Source organism: Syngnathus floridae, chromosome 2, assembly GCF_059516105.1.
Source record: "Syngnathus floridae isolate MCC-2025c chromosome 2, RoL_Sflo_1.0, whole genome shotgun sequence".
Taxonomy (NCBI): domain Eukaryota; kingdom Metazoa; phylum Chordata; class Actinopteri; order Syngnathiformes; family Syngnathidae; genus Syngnathus; species Syngnathus floridae.
The window spans coordinates 2163412-2181557 of record NC_142414.1 but is presented as its reverse complement, the minus strand read 5'-3'; the positions used below and the strand labels follow the sequence as shown (position 1 = coordinate 2181557).

At 45.9% G+C, this 18146-nt stretch overlaps 2 protein-coding genes and 1 pseudogene across 2 annotated transcripts in view; 2 read left to right on the top strand and 1 right to left on the bottom strand.

Annotated features, from left to right (window-relative positions):
- LOC148401273 (uncharacterized) overlaps nucleotides 1–13819 on the bottom strand; it is a 115034-nt gene extending 101215 nt beyond the window's left edge. Inside the window, exon 1 of the mRNA XM_088368856.1 lies at nucleotides 13570–13819. Within this exon, the coding sequence (XP_088224982.1) occupies nucleotides 13570–13764 (195 nt within the window). The 5' untranslated portion in view covers nucleotides 13765–13819. The remainder of the gene's footprint in view (nucleotides 1–13569) is intronic.
- A 1242-nt stretch (nucleotides 13820–15061) lies between these two features.
- LOC148401272 (uncharacterized) lies at nucleotides 15062–17204 on the top strand. Its single transcript, XM_088369219.1, has 2 exons — nucleotides 15062–15443; nucleotides 16264–17204. The coding sequence occupies exons 1-2, from the start codon at nucleotides 15300–15302 to the stop codon at nucleotides 16963–16965; spliced, it is 846 nt and encodes a 281-aa protein (XP_088225345.1). The 5' UTR covers nucleotides 15062–15299; the 3' UTR covers nucleotides 16966–17204.
- LOC148401271 (uncharacterized) lies at nucleotides 16991–18014 on the top strand (annotated as a pseudogene).
- Nucleotides 18015–18146: the final 132 nt, after the last annotated feature.

Sequence of the window (18146 nt, the reverse complement as noted above, 5' to 3'; positions counted from 1 at the left end):
TCGTCGAGGCATATGGGTGAGAGGCATTCGCTCGGGTCGGGTGTAGGTAGTGGAAGAATCTCAAACCTTTCCGCCCATGTCTCAGGCCGCGCTGGTGTTGGTTCCGGCGATGCGATGAAAGTTGTGTCAGCATCGTCGGCTTCGGCCTCAGAGTTTTCAGGGGTGGACCAGAATGTGATGTCAGGCCCATGCTCCATAGGTATAAAACGTGGTAAAAGTCTTCTGGCAAGCATTTTTTGGGCCATTGTCTTTCCACCGTCTGTGCGTGTGTGAAAGAGAAGTCTGGGGACCTGGCTTTATAGAGTTATGCTAATGACTATCACCCCCTCAACTTTCATTGACTGCAGGTGAGAAAAAGATGGAGACTAGGAGGGGTTAGGAGGAGGAACAGAGTCTTGTGTGTTGAAGAGGGCCTGGGGTTTAAACTTAATTTTTTAGTAAGGGTTAATCTAAAGCCAGTTTACGTTTCACTCCGACGACATTTGTCCAGACACGGCTTGATAGAAAAAGCCCTGTAATACTCTCACCATAAGCTTGCATCTTCTGATCCCATTCGGATAACGGTATATTCAAAATTGTCTGGAAAACACCGCATTCGCTGTTGAACACTTCAAGTTTTAGAAACATTAAATCGATTAGCTCTCCGTCTTCTACCCCATCAACAGTTTGAGGAGAAACTTTCAGCCGGAAAAAACATCTCCCGCTGGCTGTGATTTTTGAAATCCAAGTTGCATTCAGCTCACCTTCTAACCCGTATTCCTTGAGAAATTCAGTCAAAACCTCTGGCAAGAGTTGATTTAAGACAGCCCAGTCATTCGAGTTCAACGAGCCAAACGCACCTGTCTGCTCACAAGTGTTGTTGTTGTTGTTGTTGATGATTGAACCGGAGCTCTCTTGGTTTCTCATGAAGAAAGACAACTCACCAGTCTCGTAAAAAAAACTAAATCCCCATAGAGTCTCTGGTGTTAGCTGCCAGCTCCGTTCAAGTTTTTCTGTAGGCCTTTGTTGCATGCGCCTGAGATACATTTGCTTCTTTCTAGGGTCATCTAGCAGGCCATCGGGGCCTCTGCGGCAAAGATGGATACTGACCGGCGTTTCTGCTATCATGATTCGAGCTTCAGGTTTGCAGTTTAACACCACAGCTTTAGCTCTTTTTTCTATGAACTATCAGCACGATACTCTCGCGTAAATATACGAACAACAGGTCCAGCCCCTCTCTCAAACCACACCTCTGTGTATCACGTGTTTTTTTTTTAAAAAATCAGGATATGTTTTAAACTTAGACAGCCTTCATAAAAAACAGAGGCCTTCGTCTGTCTCCCTCCAAAATTAAACGGTTCAAACAGTCTCTACAGCATATCCTTGGCCCCAGTAATACCGACTCCGCTATTGTTTGTCAAATTACATTAGAGATAACTTGTGACTTGTAACAGTGTGATTTTCTCAACAAAAGCCCTTTGATCCTCTAAACCAATGTTTACCAAATTACATGCGTCTCTCGCTTTCAGATAACTTTGGCTGAGCTATTGATTCTCAAATTATATGCGACTCTCTTCCAGCCAACTTTGACACCTATAATGTTGCCTCCTGTCACAAACCCCCCACCCTATCACAAACACCCCCCTCCCCTTCGCCTTCTCAACAAAAAGGCTCCCCTTCAGTCTCACACGTACGGGCCGGATGCAAAGGTAGCTCAGAGGGCTGTTAGCAAAGCTAGCACAGGTGCTCCACCTGTCTTGATTCATAAAAATACATGCCCATACATATCCACATCTTAAAAATGGCGCCGGCAAACCAAAATGGCGACAGTCAAAGATGGCGCCGTCACGACTGGCGCCATCTTGATGCCACCAACCCGCTAAAGAATTTATGACCCCCAATAAAACACGTCATAAATCAACATCAATAGATCATAAAATTTTATGACTTCCTAACTCATTTGCATATGAATAGACATCAAAGCCTGCCGCCTTCTATTACTCTCTCTGTCACTATCTGGACTGATAGTCAGTATGCTTTTGCTACGGTGCACGTTTTTGCTCAGCAGTGGAGCAACCGTGGCATGACAACTGGGGTGCAGCTAAAACACTGATGGTCTTTTTGTGTGACTTTTGGGCAAACCTGTCTTGCCTCGTGACTTGTTCAAATGGGCTGCTATTTCGAGTCATGGGGTCACCCATGTCTCGCCGGGGGGGTATGGTGAAACAAGTTGAAGCTGTTTATACGACATACGGTTTTGCAGCTTTTTCACGAGGCAATTTAGGACCTCAGAGAGGAAAGTTCCCGACTCTATTGTATTCGTTTCAGACAATACATATGGTTTATATCCAATTACATAAATGTGAAGGGAAAGAATATTGTTTTTTCTGCATTTATTTGTTTTCTGCATTTATCTTATTGTAAAAAAGTGATCTCCGCAGACCCAACCTAAGTACGGAAGGTGAGCAAAGTCTGGTAATAGTGCCTGATCCTGGTGCCAAGATCCAGGGTTGACACGAAAGCTAGCAGAAGCCAATTTCCAAGACACCAACCCGAAGCTCAGGGTGTTGACTCTGAGGAGATCCAAAAACATGAGCATTAGAGAGTCATTTGGTGAGTACTTTAATCGGGCTGTGGCCTGCGCAAAGTCCCCTTTTGATCATGTTGTTTGTACACCAGACCGCGTTCCAACTTGCGTACCATGGCTTTTGTCTTGGACTTACAATAACTCATTAATGTTTACTGTGGCTCCTAATACATCTTCTTCTATTATTTTACCTATGAAAAGTTTGAAAGGTTTCGAAATGGTCACCCCGCTCTCTGGTTCCAGTGAAGAGGCTGTGTTCTTTGCTAAACGAGTGACTTTGAAGAATCAGGGCACAAGCCTCCTTTTGACTCTTACACTCCCTGATGGTCAAATTCGTCCTCCAAATGCCACCTTGTTTAACACTTCTTGTTGGGGTTTTCAACTGGGGGCTTGGTCCTCACTTTCCTATTGCTATTTGCATTAACAAAACAATGTAGATCGCAGACTGTCCCGTTACAAATAATTACACCCTGTCAGCAGGAGCAAAAATCACAAGTATGCTCCTCACTGATGTAGACGGCTATTTTGTGGCCTCCACAGGGATAAGCGGTCATACTAACAACTGGCTTCTTGTGGCTGAGCAGGCCGCAAAGATGGCTGGCGCCAGTTGCGTTGCATGCATGGGTCCAAGACCTCTTTTGAAAATCATACCTGCGAATATAGGTCCTAAGTGTGCTGTTACTTTAATGTTAAGCCTGTCCATTTCACCCACTCATGATTGTTTTAAATGGGATAAGGTTTACCCTGTTGCCTCTATGACAAAATATAAACCCCTTTTTTCGTCCGATGTGGCTAAGGGTAATTTTACATGTATTAGATTACCTGGTACCGGTGAGAGGCTCGGCGCCCTACCTCCTCTATGGTGTGGGTCCATGACCAATGTCACTGCCCCTTTTTTGCCCATTGCTCGTAGTGATGTTTGGTTTTGGTGTAATAGTAACAAACTTTATGATAGGTTGCCTTTCGACGGCTCCGGAATTTGCGCTTTGGTAACCCTATTGCTACCTGTTCATTTGTTACCGATGTCCTCTTATGATCTAACATCTTTTGCTAAGTCCGTGGTTCCCGTATTCTGGCCGAGAACGAAACGAAGCGCCGAATGGCGGGGCGCGGCTAATCCACCTTACATTGACGCCATTGGTGTTCCTAGAGGAGTACCGGATGAGTATAAGCTGGTGAATCAGATAGCAGCTGGTTTTGAATCCGCCCTGTGTTGGTGGTGTACTATTAACAAAAAAGGAGGGCGGTGTCTGCGCCATGTTCGGTGAGCAATGTTGCACGTTTATTCCGAATAATACTGCAGCCGGCGGAAGCCTGTCCCAGGCCCTTGAGGGCCTGCGGACCTTGAACGGGAAGATGAAGGAGCACAGTGGGGTGAACACAGACGTTTGGACCGACTGGTTGACCGTGTTCGGAAAGTACCGCACCCTGGTTTCCTCTGCCCTGGTCTCCATAGCCGTTTTCTCTGCCATTTTGACCTTGTGTGGATGTTGTTGCATCCCTTGTCTCCGATCCCGAATTAGCAGACTAATTACAACTGCTATCTCTCCACCAGCTGAGACTTTCACGTTGCTCCAAAGGGATGACCTTTCGATCGACGCAGGTTCCTTCTCTAGTGACGACCCGGTCGGCGACTCTATTGTGGTAAACCTGTCCGGTTTGTTTCTTGACCCTAGCCTTGCCGATTATGACTCAGTTTCCTCCTGTGTGTAAGTTAGTTCTTGCGAAATGTGATCCCTCGGCTGAAAATCTTTTTGAAGTGGCCATGTGGGTGATGAGTTGTTCTCCGGGAACTTATGATAAAACAGGGGGGAATTGTTGGATAAATTGTATATATATGTTATCATGCGTTCCCTAATGAGTACTTATTAATAAAGTTATTGCGCAGAATGCTTGCTGTTTCTTCTTGCAGACATCACCCAGTCCACAACAAGTCAAACGATGCTGTCTGGAGCTTCCTGACCTTCTACACATCTGGGAATCCAAGAAAGTTGTTGATGTCTGCACATGTCATTTTGTCTATGCACTCTTTTCACATGACTACTTTGTTTCCCATAACATTCACTTTTCGTTTCTCATGGGATCCTGTCCGCGACTTCTAGTTTCACATAGAATCTCGTTTCTTCACTCATGAGACAAAGCCCACGCTTCCCCCCCCACCTATCAGGGGCTAGTCTCACATTGTAGGTAGGGCATTCCTAAATAAAAAGAGAGGAGTGTAAACAAGACCTTTAGTGTATTTTGGATTGATGTAAGTCTGTTTGCACTCCTCGCGAGAAAAGACTCAACATTCTGTCTCACTGGTTTTGTCTGCTGATCCTTTTGCTGAATCTGAACCTGACACAGTGTTAACAGTGCACTGCCTCCCCCTCCTGAGACATTGGATGGTGGACAAAAATTTCCTCTAAGGCATCTGGAGGTCGCCATGGCTCTATAATACAAAGCCTCTCCATGGTTTTTATCTCAGCAACCGCTGAAGCCGTGTTCCGCCTGGCCAGAGTCCGGAGTCCCAGAGGCTAAAACAGCCCAATAGGACTCCTTCTTCAGCTTGACGGGATACCTTACTGCCGGTGTCCACCAGTGGGTTCGGGGGTTGCCGCCACAACAAGAACCAACCACTTTATGGCCACAGCTCCAATCGGCTGCCTCAATAATGGAGGCACGGAACATGGTCCACTCAGAATCAATGTCACCCGCCTCCCATGGGATGTGGGCAAAGCTCTGCCAGAGGTGGGAGTTGAAGCTCTTTCTGACAGGGGATTCTGCCAAACGTTCGCAGCAAACCCTCAAAATACGTTTGGGTCTGCCAGTGTGAACCGGCATCTTGCCCCACCATCAGATCCAACACACAATCAGTTGACAGCTCTGCCCCTCCCTTCACCTGAGTGTCCAAAACATGCGGCCTCAAATCCGATGACACGACAATAAAGTCGATCATCGAACCGCGGCGAGGGTGTCCTGGTGCCAAGTGTCCTAGTGTCAAGTACACACATGGACACCCTCATTCTTGAACATGATGTTCATTATTGACAATCCATGTTGCGCAATAATAGAACACTACTCAAGTTCTGATCAGTGGGGCTGTTCCTCCCATTCACACCTTTCCAAGTCTCACTGTCATTGCCCATGTGGGCATTGAAGTCACCCAGCAGAATGACGGAGTCCCCAGAAGGAGTGCTCTCCAGCACTTCTTCCTAGGACTCCAAAAGCAGTGGGTACTCTGAACTGCTGTTTAGTGCATAGACACAAACAACAGTCAGGACCCATCCCCCCACACAGAGGCACAGGGAGGCTACCCTCTCGCTTACGGGCTGAACCCCAATGTACAGGCACTTTGCAGAGGGGGGCGGGGGGTATTAAGTATGCCCACATCTGCTCGGCGCCACTCATCGTGGGCAACTCGAGTCAGAGAAAGTCTAACCCCTCTGGAAAGGACTGGTACTAGAACCCAAGCTGTGTGTGGAGGCAAGTCTGACTATGTCTTGTCTGAACCTTTCTGCCTCACACACCAGCTCGGGTTCCTTTCCTGCCAGAGAAGTGACATTCCACGATCCTTGAGCCAGCTTCTGTAGCCGGGCATCAGACAGCCAAGGCCATAAATTGGTTACCAGCTAATCACGGGGCTTAGACCCACAGGCAATTTTGAGTGCTCAATCGAAAAGCATGTTTTTTGGAATGTGGGAGCCAGGGGAAACCCATGCAGGCACGGGGAGAACATGCAAACTCCACACAGGAAGACTGGAGCCAGAATTGAATTTGCAACCTCTGAACTGGGAGGTGCACATGCAAACCAGTGCTCCGCCAAATACAAATACTGTACAGTCAAATAAAATAAAAAGTTGACTCAATACAGCAATTCAAAATTTAAGGATCTCCTGCATTAGTTTCACTTCAGCTTCACACAATCTGTTATAAAAGATTAATTGATTATAAAAAAAATTTCAACACCATTGTGCCGCAGCGACTCATCTGCAAACTCGACGAGCTGGGCCTCAGTACCTCCCACTGCAACTGGCTACTGGACTTCCTCTGTCAGAGGCCTCAGGTGGTGCGTGTTGGCGACAAAATCTACGCCAGCATCACGCTGAGCACGGGGGGCCCCCAGCGCTGCGTGCTCAGTCCATTGCTCTTCACCCTGCTGACGCATGACGCACTGCGACCTACAGTGACAACCGCATAGTGAAGTTTGCTGACGACACGACTCTGGTGGGTCTCATCACGAAGGGCGACGCGACTCAGTACAGGTCGGAAGTTGACCTTCTGACCACGTGGTGCAGGGACAACAACCTCCTGCTGAACGTCAACAAGACCAAGGAAATCGTTGTTGACTTCCGGAAGGGTCACACAAAACACCTGCCGCTGATCATCGACGGTGCTGTGGTGGAGAGGGTGAGCTGCACCAAGTTCCTGGGGGTGCACATCAGTGAGGACCTCTCCTGGTCCGCAAACACCTCGTCACTGTCAAAGAAAGCTCAGAGCCGCCTGTACTTCCTGCGGAAGCTCAGGCGTGCATGTGGTCCTCAGGCAGTCCAGTCTACATTCTACCGTGGCACCATTGAGAGCGTCCTCACCAGTTGCATCGCTGTCTGGGGTGGTAACTGCACTGAACAGAACTTGAAGGCCCTGCAGCGCATAGTGAATACGGCTGGTAAGATTATTGGTGCTTCGCTCCCCTCCCTGAAGGACATTTACACCTCCCATCTCGCCCGCAAGGCAACCTCGATTGCGAGAGATGTGAGTCACCCGGCTCACTCTTTGTTTGACCGTCTGCCCTCTGGGAAGAGGTACAGGAGCCTGCGCTCCCGCACCACCAGACTCGCCAACAGCTTCTTTCTCCAGGCTGTTAGGGCCCTGAACTCGCTACCCCCTTCTGCGTAGCGTGCGGCACTGTTGCGCTGTTTTCTGGAATGTCTGCTGTACGCGCACTTGCTCCTTTTTTTGCTCCTCTTTTTTATTTATTTATTTATTGTGTTATTTATTCATTATTTATTCAGCACGCTGTTGTTATACTTGTTTACTTGTTTGTCTGTTGTGGGCCATGTCTTGTCACCGTGGGATAGGGGGGAACGAAATTTCGGTTTCTTTGTGTGTCTTTGGCATGTGGAGAAATTGACAATAAAGCTGACTTTGACTTTGACTTTGAAAAATTTGTAGTTCTAAAATTGGAAATTTTACACCAAAGCCACGTTGTCACGACTCATCCCCGGTCATTTTATTAAGTGTATATGTTTGCCATGGTTTCTGTTCGCGTCGCCCCTCCCCTCCTGCGTCACCTCACAATCTATGTAATTACAGTCACCTGCCTCTCGTTACCTGTCGTGTATTTACAAACCGGATTCGGTTGAAGTTGGGAAATTGTGTAAAATGTCAATTAAAACAAAATACAACGATTTGAAAATCCTTATTCCATATTCAATTGAATACACTACAAAGACAACATATTTAATGTTCAAACTGATAAACTTAATTATTTTTTGCCAAATAATAATTAAATTAGAATTTCATGCCTGCAACACGTCCAGTAGAAGTTGGGAAAAGTGGCAAAAAATACTGAGAGAGCTGAGAAAAGCTCATCAAACACCTATTTGGAATACCCCACATGTGATCAGGCTAATTGGGAACAGGTGGGTACCATGATTGGGTATAAAAGGAGCCTCCCCAAACATGCTCAGTCATTCACAAGCAAGGATGGGGCGAGGTTCACCACTTTGTCCACAACTGCGTGAGAAAATAGTTGAACAGTTTAAGAACAACATTTCTCAGAGCAAAATTGCAAGGAATTTAGGGATTTCAACATCTACGGTCCATAATATCATCAAAAGGTTCAGAGAATCTGGTGAAATCACTGCACGTAAGCGCCAGGGCCGGAAACCAAGACTGGATGACCGTGACCTTCGATCCCTTAGACTGCCTTAAAAACCGACATGAATGTGTAAAGGATATCACCAAAAGGGCTCGGGAGAACTTCAGAAAAACACTGTCAGTAAATATAGTTCGTCACTACATCAGTAAGTGCAGGTTAAAACTCCACCATGCAAAGCAAAAGCCGTTTATGAACAAAATCGAGAAACGTCGCCGGGTTCTCTGGGCTCGAGCGCATGTAAAATGGACTGATGCACAATGGAAAAGCGTTTTGTGGTCTGATGAGTCTTTCAATGAACTTTCTTGAACTTTTCAATTTTCTTTTGGAAACACTGGCAGCCAGGTAATGCCAAGCCGCATTCTGCACGTGTTACAACAGCGTGGCTTCGAAGAAAAAGAGTCCAGGTTCTCCCGTGGCCCGCTTGCAGTCCAGACCTCTCTCCCATTGAAAATGTGTGGCGCATTGTGAAGCGTAAAGTACGACAAGGAAGACCCCGGACTGTTGAACAACGGAAGCGGTTCATCAAGCAAGAATGGGAAAGAATTCTGCATGAGAAGCTAAGAGAATTAGTCTCCTCTCTTCCAAAATGTTTATTGAGTGTTATTAAAAGGAAAGGTGATGTAACGTAGTGGTAAACATGCCCTTTCCCAACTTCTACTGCACGTGTTGCAGCCATGAAATTCTAAGTTAATTATTATTTGAAAAATAAAATAAAGTTTATGAGTTAGAGCATTAGATATGTTGTCTTTGTAGTGTATTCAATTGAATATGGGTTGAGAAGGATTTTCAAATCATTGTATTTTTTATTTACATTTTACACAATTTCCCAACTTCAACCGAATCCAGCTTGTAAGTCCTGTCTGCCTCTCACTCCCCTGTTGGATTGTTCTCATCTGTAGTCTCTTCTGTCGTCTTGTTTCTCGTCATTTTGTCTCGTCTTTCTGTTCGGTTAGTTTCTCTGCAAGTTGGTCTGTTCGTCTGTCGGTTACCCCTGTCATGCTGCCTCCGTTAAGTTATGTTAGTTTGCCGGTTCTGTTGGTTTGTTCCCCTCACCCTCCCTTCCAACTACCTTTTCCCTCAACAAACCCTGGTCCAAGCTGCATTTGGTCGGCCTGGCTCCATCGGATCCGTGACACACGTGATCAGTATTGGCTCAGTTTCGGACAATCACACTCATGAACGATTGGTATCAGTAGCACAAAATACTGATTGAATATCCCCATTTTTAATTTTTTGCATTTTCACCCATCCATCCATCTTCTTCCGCTTATCCGGGGTCGGGTCGCGGGGGCAGCAGCTTTAGGAGGGACTCCCAGACTTCCCTCTCCCCAGCCACTTCATCCAGCTCATCCCCGGGGATCCCAAGGCGTTCCCAGGCCAGTTGAGAGACATAGTCTCTCCAGCGCGTCCTGGGTCATCCCCGGGGTCTCCCACCGGTGGGACATGCCCAGAACACCTCCCCAGGGAGGCGTCCAGGAGGCATCCTGATAAGATGCCCGAGCCACCTCATTTGGCTCCTCTCAACGTGGAGGAGTAGCGACTCTACTCCGAGTCTCTCCCGGATGACCGAGCTTCTCACCCTATCTCTAAGGGAAAGCCCGGACATCCTGCGGAGAAAAGTAATTTCGGCCGCTTGTATCCGGGATCTCGTTCTTTCGGTCACGACCCATAGCTCGTGACCATAGGTGAGGGTAGGAGCGTAAATCGACCGGTAAATTGAGAGCTTTGCCTTTTGGCTCAGCTCTCTCTTCACCACAACGAACCGGTACAGGGTCCGCATTACTGCCGACACTACACTGATCCGCCTGTCGATCTCGCGCTCCATCCTCCCCTCACTTGTGAACAAGACTCCAAGATACTTGAACTCCTCCACTTGGGGCAGGATCTCATCCCCGATCCGGAGAGGGCATTCCACCCTTTTCCGATCGAAGACCATGGACTCGGATTTGGAGGTGCTGACCCTCAACCCGACCGCTTCACACTCGGCTGCGAACCGTTCCAGTGAGAGCTGGAGATCATGGCCTGAAGAAGCCAACAGCACTACGTCATCTGCAAAAAGCAGAGACGCGATGCTGAGGTCCCCAAACAGGACCCCCTCAACCCCTCGGCTGCGCCTAGAAATTCTGTCCATAAAAATTATGAACAGAATCGGTGACAAAGGGCAGCCTTGGCGGAGTCCAACCCTCACTGGGAACGAATGCGACTTACTGCCGGAAATGCGGACCAGACTCTGGCATTGGCGATACAGGGACGAACCGCCCTTATCAGTTGGCTCGGCACCCCGTACTCTCGAAGCACCCTCCACAGAACCTCCCGAGGGACACGGTCGAACGCCTTCTCCAAGTCCACAAAACACATGTGGACTGGTTGGGCGCACTCCTATGCACCCTCGAGGATCCTGCCGAGGGTGTAGAGCTGGTCTACTGTTCCACGGCCAGGACGAAAGCCACACTGCTCCTCCTGAATCCGAGGTTCGACCTCCCGACGAACCCTCCTCTCCAGCACCCCTGAATAGACCTTACCGGGGAGGCTGAGGAGTGTGATTCCCCTGTAATTGGAACCCCCCCATCCGGTCCCCCTTCTTAAAGAGGGGAACCACCACCCCAGTCTGCCACTCCAGAGGCACTGTCCCCGATGCCCACGCAATGTTGTAGAGGCGTGTCAGCCATGACAGCCCCACAACATCCAGAGCCTTTAGGATCTCCGGGCGGATCTCATCCACCCTGCCACCGAGGAGTTTTTTAACTGCCTCAGTGACTTCGACCCCTGAGATTTGGGAATCCGCCTCAGAGTCTCCAGGCCCTGCTTCCTCAATGGAAGGCGTGTAGGTGGAATTGAGGAGGTCTTCAAAGTATTCTCCCCACCGACTCACGACGTCCCGAATCGAGGTCAGCAGCACACCATCCCCACTGCAAACAGTGTTGACGTTGCACTGCTTCCCCCTCCTGAGACGCCGGATGGTGGACCAGAATTTCCTCGAAGCCGTTCGGAAGTCATTCTCCATGGCCTCACCAAACTCCTCCCACGCCCGGGTTTTTGCCTCAGCAACCGCCAAAGCCGCGTTCCGCTTGGCCATCCGGTACCTGTCAGCTGCCTCCGGAGTCCCGCAGGCCAAAACGGCCCGATAGGACTCCTTCTTCAGCTTGACGGCATCCCTTACTGCCGGTGTCCACCAGCGGGTTCGGGGACTGCCGCCACGACAGGCACCAACGACTTTACGGCCACAGCTTCGGTCGGCCGCGTCAACATTCGAAGTGCTACATGGTCCACTCAGACTCAATGTCCCCCGCCTCCCCCGGGACGTGGGAAAAGCTCTGCCAGAGGTGGGAGTTGAAGCTCTTCCTGACAGGAGATTCTGCCAGACGTTCCCAGCAGACCCTCACAGAGCGTTTGGGTCTGTCAGGTCGGACCGGAATCTTCCCCCACCATCAGAGCCAACCCACCACCAGGTGGTGATCAGTTGACGGCTCCGCCCCTCTCTTCACCCGAGTGTCCAAAACATGCAGCCGCAAATCCGATGACACGACTACAAAGTCGATCATCAAATTGCGGCCTAGGGTGTCCTGGTGCCAAGTGTACACATGGACACCCTTATATTTGAACATGGTGTTCATTATTGATATAGAATAATAGAACACCGCTCGGGTTCAGATCGGGGGGGCTGTTCCTCCCAATCACGCCCTTCCAGTTCTCACTGTCATTGCCGCAGAGTCACCCAGTAGAACGATGGAGTCCCCAAAAGGAGCGCTCTCCAGCACTTCCTCCAGGGACTCCAAGAAGGGTGGGTACTCTGAGCTGCCGTTTGGTGCATAGACACAACAGTCAGGACCCGTCCCCCCACCCGAAGGCGGAGGGAGGCTACCCTCTCGTTCACCGGGGTGAACCCCAATGTGCAGGCGCCCAGCCGGGGGGCAATAAGTATACCCACACCTGCTCGAAGCCTCTCACCGTGGGCAACTCCAGAGTGGAAGAAAGTCCAGCCCCTCTCGAGAGGGCTTGTACTGGAACCCAAACTGTGCGTGCAGGCAAGTCCGACTATGTCTAGTCGGAATTTTTCTGCCTCGCACACCAGCTCGGGCTCCTTTCCAGCCAGAGAGGTGACATTCCATGTCCCAAGAGCCAGCTTCTGCAGCCGGGGATCAGACCGCCAAGGTCCCTGCCTTTGGCTGCCGCCCAGCTCACATTGCACCCAACCCCTTCGGCCCCTCCCACAGGTGGTGAGCCCATGGGAAGACCCACGTTTCCATTTTGGGCTATGCCCGGCCGGGCCCCATGGGCGAAGGCCTGGCCACCAGACGCTCGCCTTCGAGCCCCGCCTCCAGGCCTGGCTCTAGAGGGGGGCCCCGGTGACCCGCGTCCGGGCAAGGGAAAACAAAGTCCATTTATTTTACTCATCATAAGGGGCTTCTGTGAGCCGTGCTTTGTCTGGCCCATCACCTAGGACCCGTTTGCCATGGGTGACCCTACCAGGGGCATGAAGCCCCCGACAACATGGCTCCTAGGATCATAGGGGCACGCAAACCCCTCCACCATGATAAGGTGATGACTCACGGAGCATTTTATTTTGTATTTTATTTCGTCTAATTTTTTTATTTTTCCCCACTCAGAGTTTGGCTGCCCATCCCTGTTTCTGCCCATAGTCTATATTTATCATATATTTTTATATTAATAAATATAAATATTTATATATTTATAATATATATTTATAATATTTATATATATAAATATATATATTTATCATCTCATCTCTTGATGAGATGATTCAAGAGACCAATTATGCTACTGAACATTTTGATCAACATGACGAATAATAATGTACTAAACAGGTGAGGATTGTACATGATCATTTGTATAGACATACCAAGCAAATTGTATTAAAAAAATGATAAACATTTTTTGATATGCAAAATTGACACAATGATGTGAAAATTGAACAATTAATTTTGAGATTTTAAATGCTGATCTGAGAAAGATACCAAAGCGACTTAGAAAAAGGTTTCCTCAGATGTTGTCATAGCAGATAACCACAACCAGTTTCAGCACAATATTTTGAACCTTGTTTCCATAGTAAGCACAAATAAACAAGTATCCAAAGAAAAATGTCTTTGACTTGATTTTCTCCCTGGAAAAGGTCACTCACCTTGGTCCTAGTGAAGTGACACCCCATGTTTGCTGCAGGCCAGGTTTTACGTGCTGTCAGGAAGGCGAGGATGGCAAGGTGGGGGAGAAAGTGGACAGCGGAGAATGACAGGAAGAATCCACAACGTCGGCTCCTCAGTCTTGCTCCTCCTGGTGGGAAAAGGCAGGCGCCATGATGGATCCGCGTGTAAGGCATTCCATCGTAGGGAAAATAGATGAAATGGTGAAGAGTTTCTTCTTCCTCTTCCTCTCTCCATTTCTCTCGCTCTCTGCCTTTGACCAGCATCCAATCACAAAGCATAGATGGTTGCCACACAATGTGATTGGCCAAGACCTTCACCGCTGAATACATCCATTCTGGCTTTTCTCTTTCTTCCTAGTCGCTCTTCTCTTATCCGGCTCCTATCTCATATTTTACAAGACCATAGTTCTTTTGGTCATGATTTGAAAGATAACAATGGTCATCATTTTTTTTACATAATTTTTAAATCAGAGATGGAAGTAAAATTTCAACATATATTTCATGTAGATTCAGAAGCTGCTCTTAATTTTTTGCTACCACATCACGTTTTTTTTTATCATAGTAATACTATAATAATACTGTAATAATATAATGTGTAATATTAAATACCTTGTAATGTATATGAATTAAGAGTTGGGTTCAGCAACAGGTGGAATCTTTTCTGCAAATTACAAGGCACCGTAAACCATACTGTGTAAGCTTTTATAGGTCAAACAGACATTTAAAATCAGCGTCAGCATTTTGTTTCGGGACACTCAGACACTCTGATTAGAATTAAACTATCATGCGAAGTCTTTTGAGGAATATCTGTGAGTAAGGGTTATATAGATAAATCTGACTTGTCTTAACTAACCAGTTTCTCTCTCAATGTTAGTTTCACATTCAGAAGTACTTAACGAAAGGAAAGGAGGACATGAAGTGACGTCACTTGACATTTACACCTTAGCTGATTGGATTATGCCTGCAAAAATAATGAGTGTCAACCAATCACAGAAACGATTACTCCACGGTTGTGCAACAACGACGACGTCCGCTCTCCATTCTCGAAAACTGCTTAGCTTTTATATTTTGTTTATTTAATAACTAAGAATTTTGAAATAACATTTATCGCTATATGTGTACAGTATGGAAGAGGATTAGGGCCAGTGAAGAAAAAAGCAAAACGAGAGCTGACAGGATTCTGACTTTTTTTCTCAAAATTCTGACTTTATTCCCAGAATTCTGACTTTAAAGTCAGAATTCCCACTTTAAAGTCAAAATTATGAGAATAAAGTCAGAATTCTGACTTTAAAGTCAGAATTACCAATTTCTGACTTCAAACTCAGAATTCTGAGTTTTTTCTGACTTTAAAGTCATAATTCCGACTTTAAAGTCAGAATTCTGAGAATAAAGTCAGAATTCTGACTTTATGGCGTGGGGGGCGGAGGGAAAGTCAGCGTGGTGTGGTATTGACCAGAGAGGTCATACCAGCTCAGTGGCCTAGTAGTTGAGTGTCCACCCTGAGACTGGAAGGTTGTGGGTTCAAACCCCGGCCGGGTCATACCAAAGACTATAAAAATGGGACCCATTGCCTCCCTGCTTGGCACTCAGCATTAAAGGTTGGAATTGGGGGGTTAGATCACCAAATGATTCCCGAGCGCGGCACCGCTGCTGCTCGCTGCTCCCCTCTCCCCCAGGGGATGGATCAAAATCACATGGGGATGGGTTAAATGCAGAGGACAAATTTCACCACACCCAGATGTGTGTGTGACGATGATCATTGGGACTTTAACTTTATTATGTCGTCAACGAGTGACTTTTTGCGTGCCAGAGGATTGCCGGAGGACATCATTTCACTCTTGGAGGAGCAGGGGGTGAGTAAATAACGCATTGTGTTCATTTTGGTGACTGTTGCGTATATAACTGTCTCCGCGTAGCATGTAGCTCCTTTGCTAATTGATAGCTCTTGACTGGATGCGCCGCATTTACACGTAAAGAAGCATAATGCGTATTTTTGTACATTCAGTAGTCAGTTTCATTAAACCGATGACGTAATGTATATATATATATATATATATATATGTATGTATATATATATATATATATATATATACATATATATATATATATGTATATAAATATATATGTATGTATATATATATATATATATATATATATATATATATATATATATATATGTATGTATATATATATATATATATATATATATATATATATATATATATATATATATATATATATATATATATATATATATATATATATGTATGTATGTATATATATATATATATATATATATATATATATATATATATATATATATACATTACGTCATCGGTTTAATGAAACTGACTACTGAATGTACAAAAATACGCATTATGCTTCTTTACGTGTATGCCTTGCTGACTCCATACCACAATCCAACGCTAGCTCATTTTAAGTATGTACACACTCACATTAAGTCAACTGATGATTGAAATAGTGTATAAAATGAAATAAAAAAAACACATAGACTTCAGGTATAAATGTGGCTTAATAAATTCTTAAAGATTAAACAGTTGCAACATGTTTGTCGAGTGTGGATTTGATTTACAATAAGTATTATATTTGTGCTTCATTCTTTCAAATTAAGTGATTCTGTGTGACGAATTTTTCTTTTCTATCATCGTGCAGATTGACAGTGATGTCATCGCACTGATGGACGATGCCACTCTTGCCAATTACATCCCTCGCTATGGAGACCGCATTGCACTCTTTAATTTTTGCAAGACGAAACAGCCTACATCCAAAAGAAAAAACGGACTTTTAGAAAAACTACGTCAAAAAATGAAACTCAGGAAAGACAGTGACAAAGAGGACACCACCTCAAAGACACAACCACAAGAGACAAAGAAGCAGATAACAACAAGAAATATTGTGATCGGATGGATACACAGTGATGGAAAGATGACCAAACAGGTGAGGGAGAAGCAGGGAGCGGGTACCAGAAAACTTCAAATGTCCACAGAAGCTGGGTTGAAAGACATTCTCAAGGAAGGAAAAATACTATTTTTCCCAGATGGAATTTCTCCCAAAGGATCACAATTGGAGTTTGAGTTTGAGGTTTGGGATTTCAAACAAAACTGCCTCATTGATGACACCTGCCATTCCATCGGCTATATGTACGAGGCTGCAAACCTAACATTGTTGCGTTTTTACATTGCAACAAGACCAAAAGACAACCAAGATGATGTCCACACACACGAGGAAGTTACGTCAGACAATGGCAGTGAATACAATGCCGCGGAAAGTGACACGGTCTCTGTTTATTCAAATGAAGTCTACCACCCATTCAACATTTCTGTTGATTCAGAAATTACCTTTGGTCCCACATGACACAGAGGAAGATACAGAAGTCACAATGATCTACGATGGTCCTGCTATGCCCCTCAATCTACCTGATCCACAGGATGTGTTGACTATAACTGTCCACTCCACTGACACATTGAATGATATAAGAGCATTTTGTAAAGAAGAAATATTGAACAAACCACTCAGTGTGAAACGCATACTCCCAGATGATAGATAAGAAGCAGGTGTTGGGTCTGGAGTACTGAGAGATGTTCTCACCTGTTTCTGGCAGGAATTCTATGACCAATGCACCCTTGGTACATCAATTAAAGTGCCATTTGTCCGTCATGATTTTTCTGCAGCAAAGTGGAAAGCAGTTGGGGGAATACTTATAAAAGGTTACCAAGATTGTTGCTATTTCCCAAACAAACTTGCATTTCCTTTCCTCGAGCAAGTGCTTTTCAACTGTGTCTACAGTGATCCAAGGGCCCACTTTCTGCAGTTTGTGAGCAGCCAGGAGCGTGATGTTTTGATGGACGCAATGAAGGACTGTGGACCAAGACGATCTTGTGGAAGTTCTTGACAGCTATGGGTGTAGAAAGAGAATCACACCTGAAACCTTTCCCACAATACTGCAGAAAATAGCGCACAAAGAGCTTGTCCAAAAGCCCATGTTTGTTATTGACTGCTGGAGGGAGGTTACTTTTAGGCATTACTTCATAAGTCCTGACGCACTTAACAAGTTGTGCTCTGACTTGCAACCTACTTCCAAAAAGGTCTGCCAACTGCTGAAATTTCCAAATGATTTAACCTCAAAGCAGAAGGAAGTGGTAAATCATCTGAAAAGGTTCATCAGAGAGTTGGATGAACTCAAGCTTCAGAAATTTCTCCGGTTTTGCACAGGATCTGATCTTATTGTCACCGACACCATCCTTGTAGAGTTTCAACAAATGACAGAGTTTAGTAGAAGACCATTGGGGCTCACGTGTGGAAATGTTTTGTACATTGCTGACAGCTATGAAAATTTCCCAGACTTCCGATCAGAATTCAATGCCGTTCTCAAAAGCAATATCTGGGTCATGGATATTGTTTAATTCTGTCAATAACCATAACATAATTATCCGTTGTAAGTTGCATCAACACAACATATTTTGTTAACTGTTCTTATTGGTCAAATAGAAACAAACTTTGTATTCGTTCCTTCACTGTTTTTAGAATTTTATAGA

Coding starts and splice junctions, on each gene's coding strand:
- LOC148401272 (XM_088369219.1), top strand. CDS start 15,300: ATGCAGAGGACAAATTTCACCACACCCAGATGTGTGTGTGACGATGAT. Junction 15,444..16,263: donor CACTCTTGGAGGAGCAGGGG/GTGAGTAAATAA, acceptor ATCATCGTGCAG/ATTGACAGTGATGTCATCGC.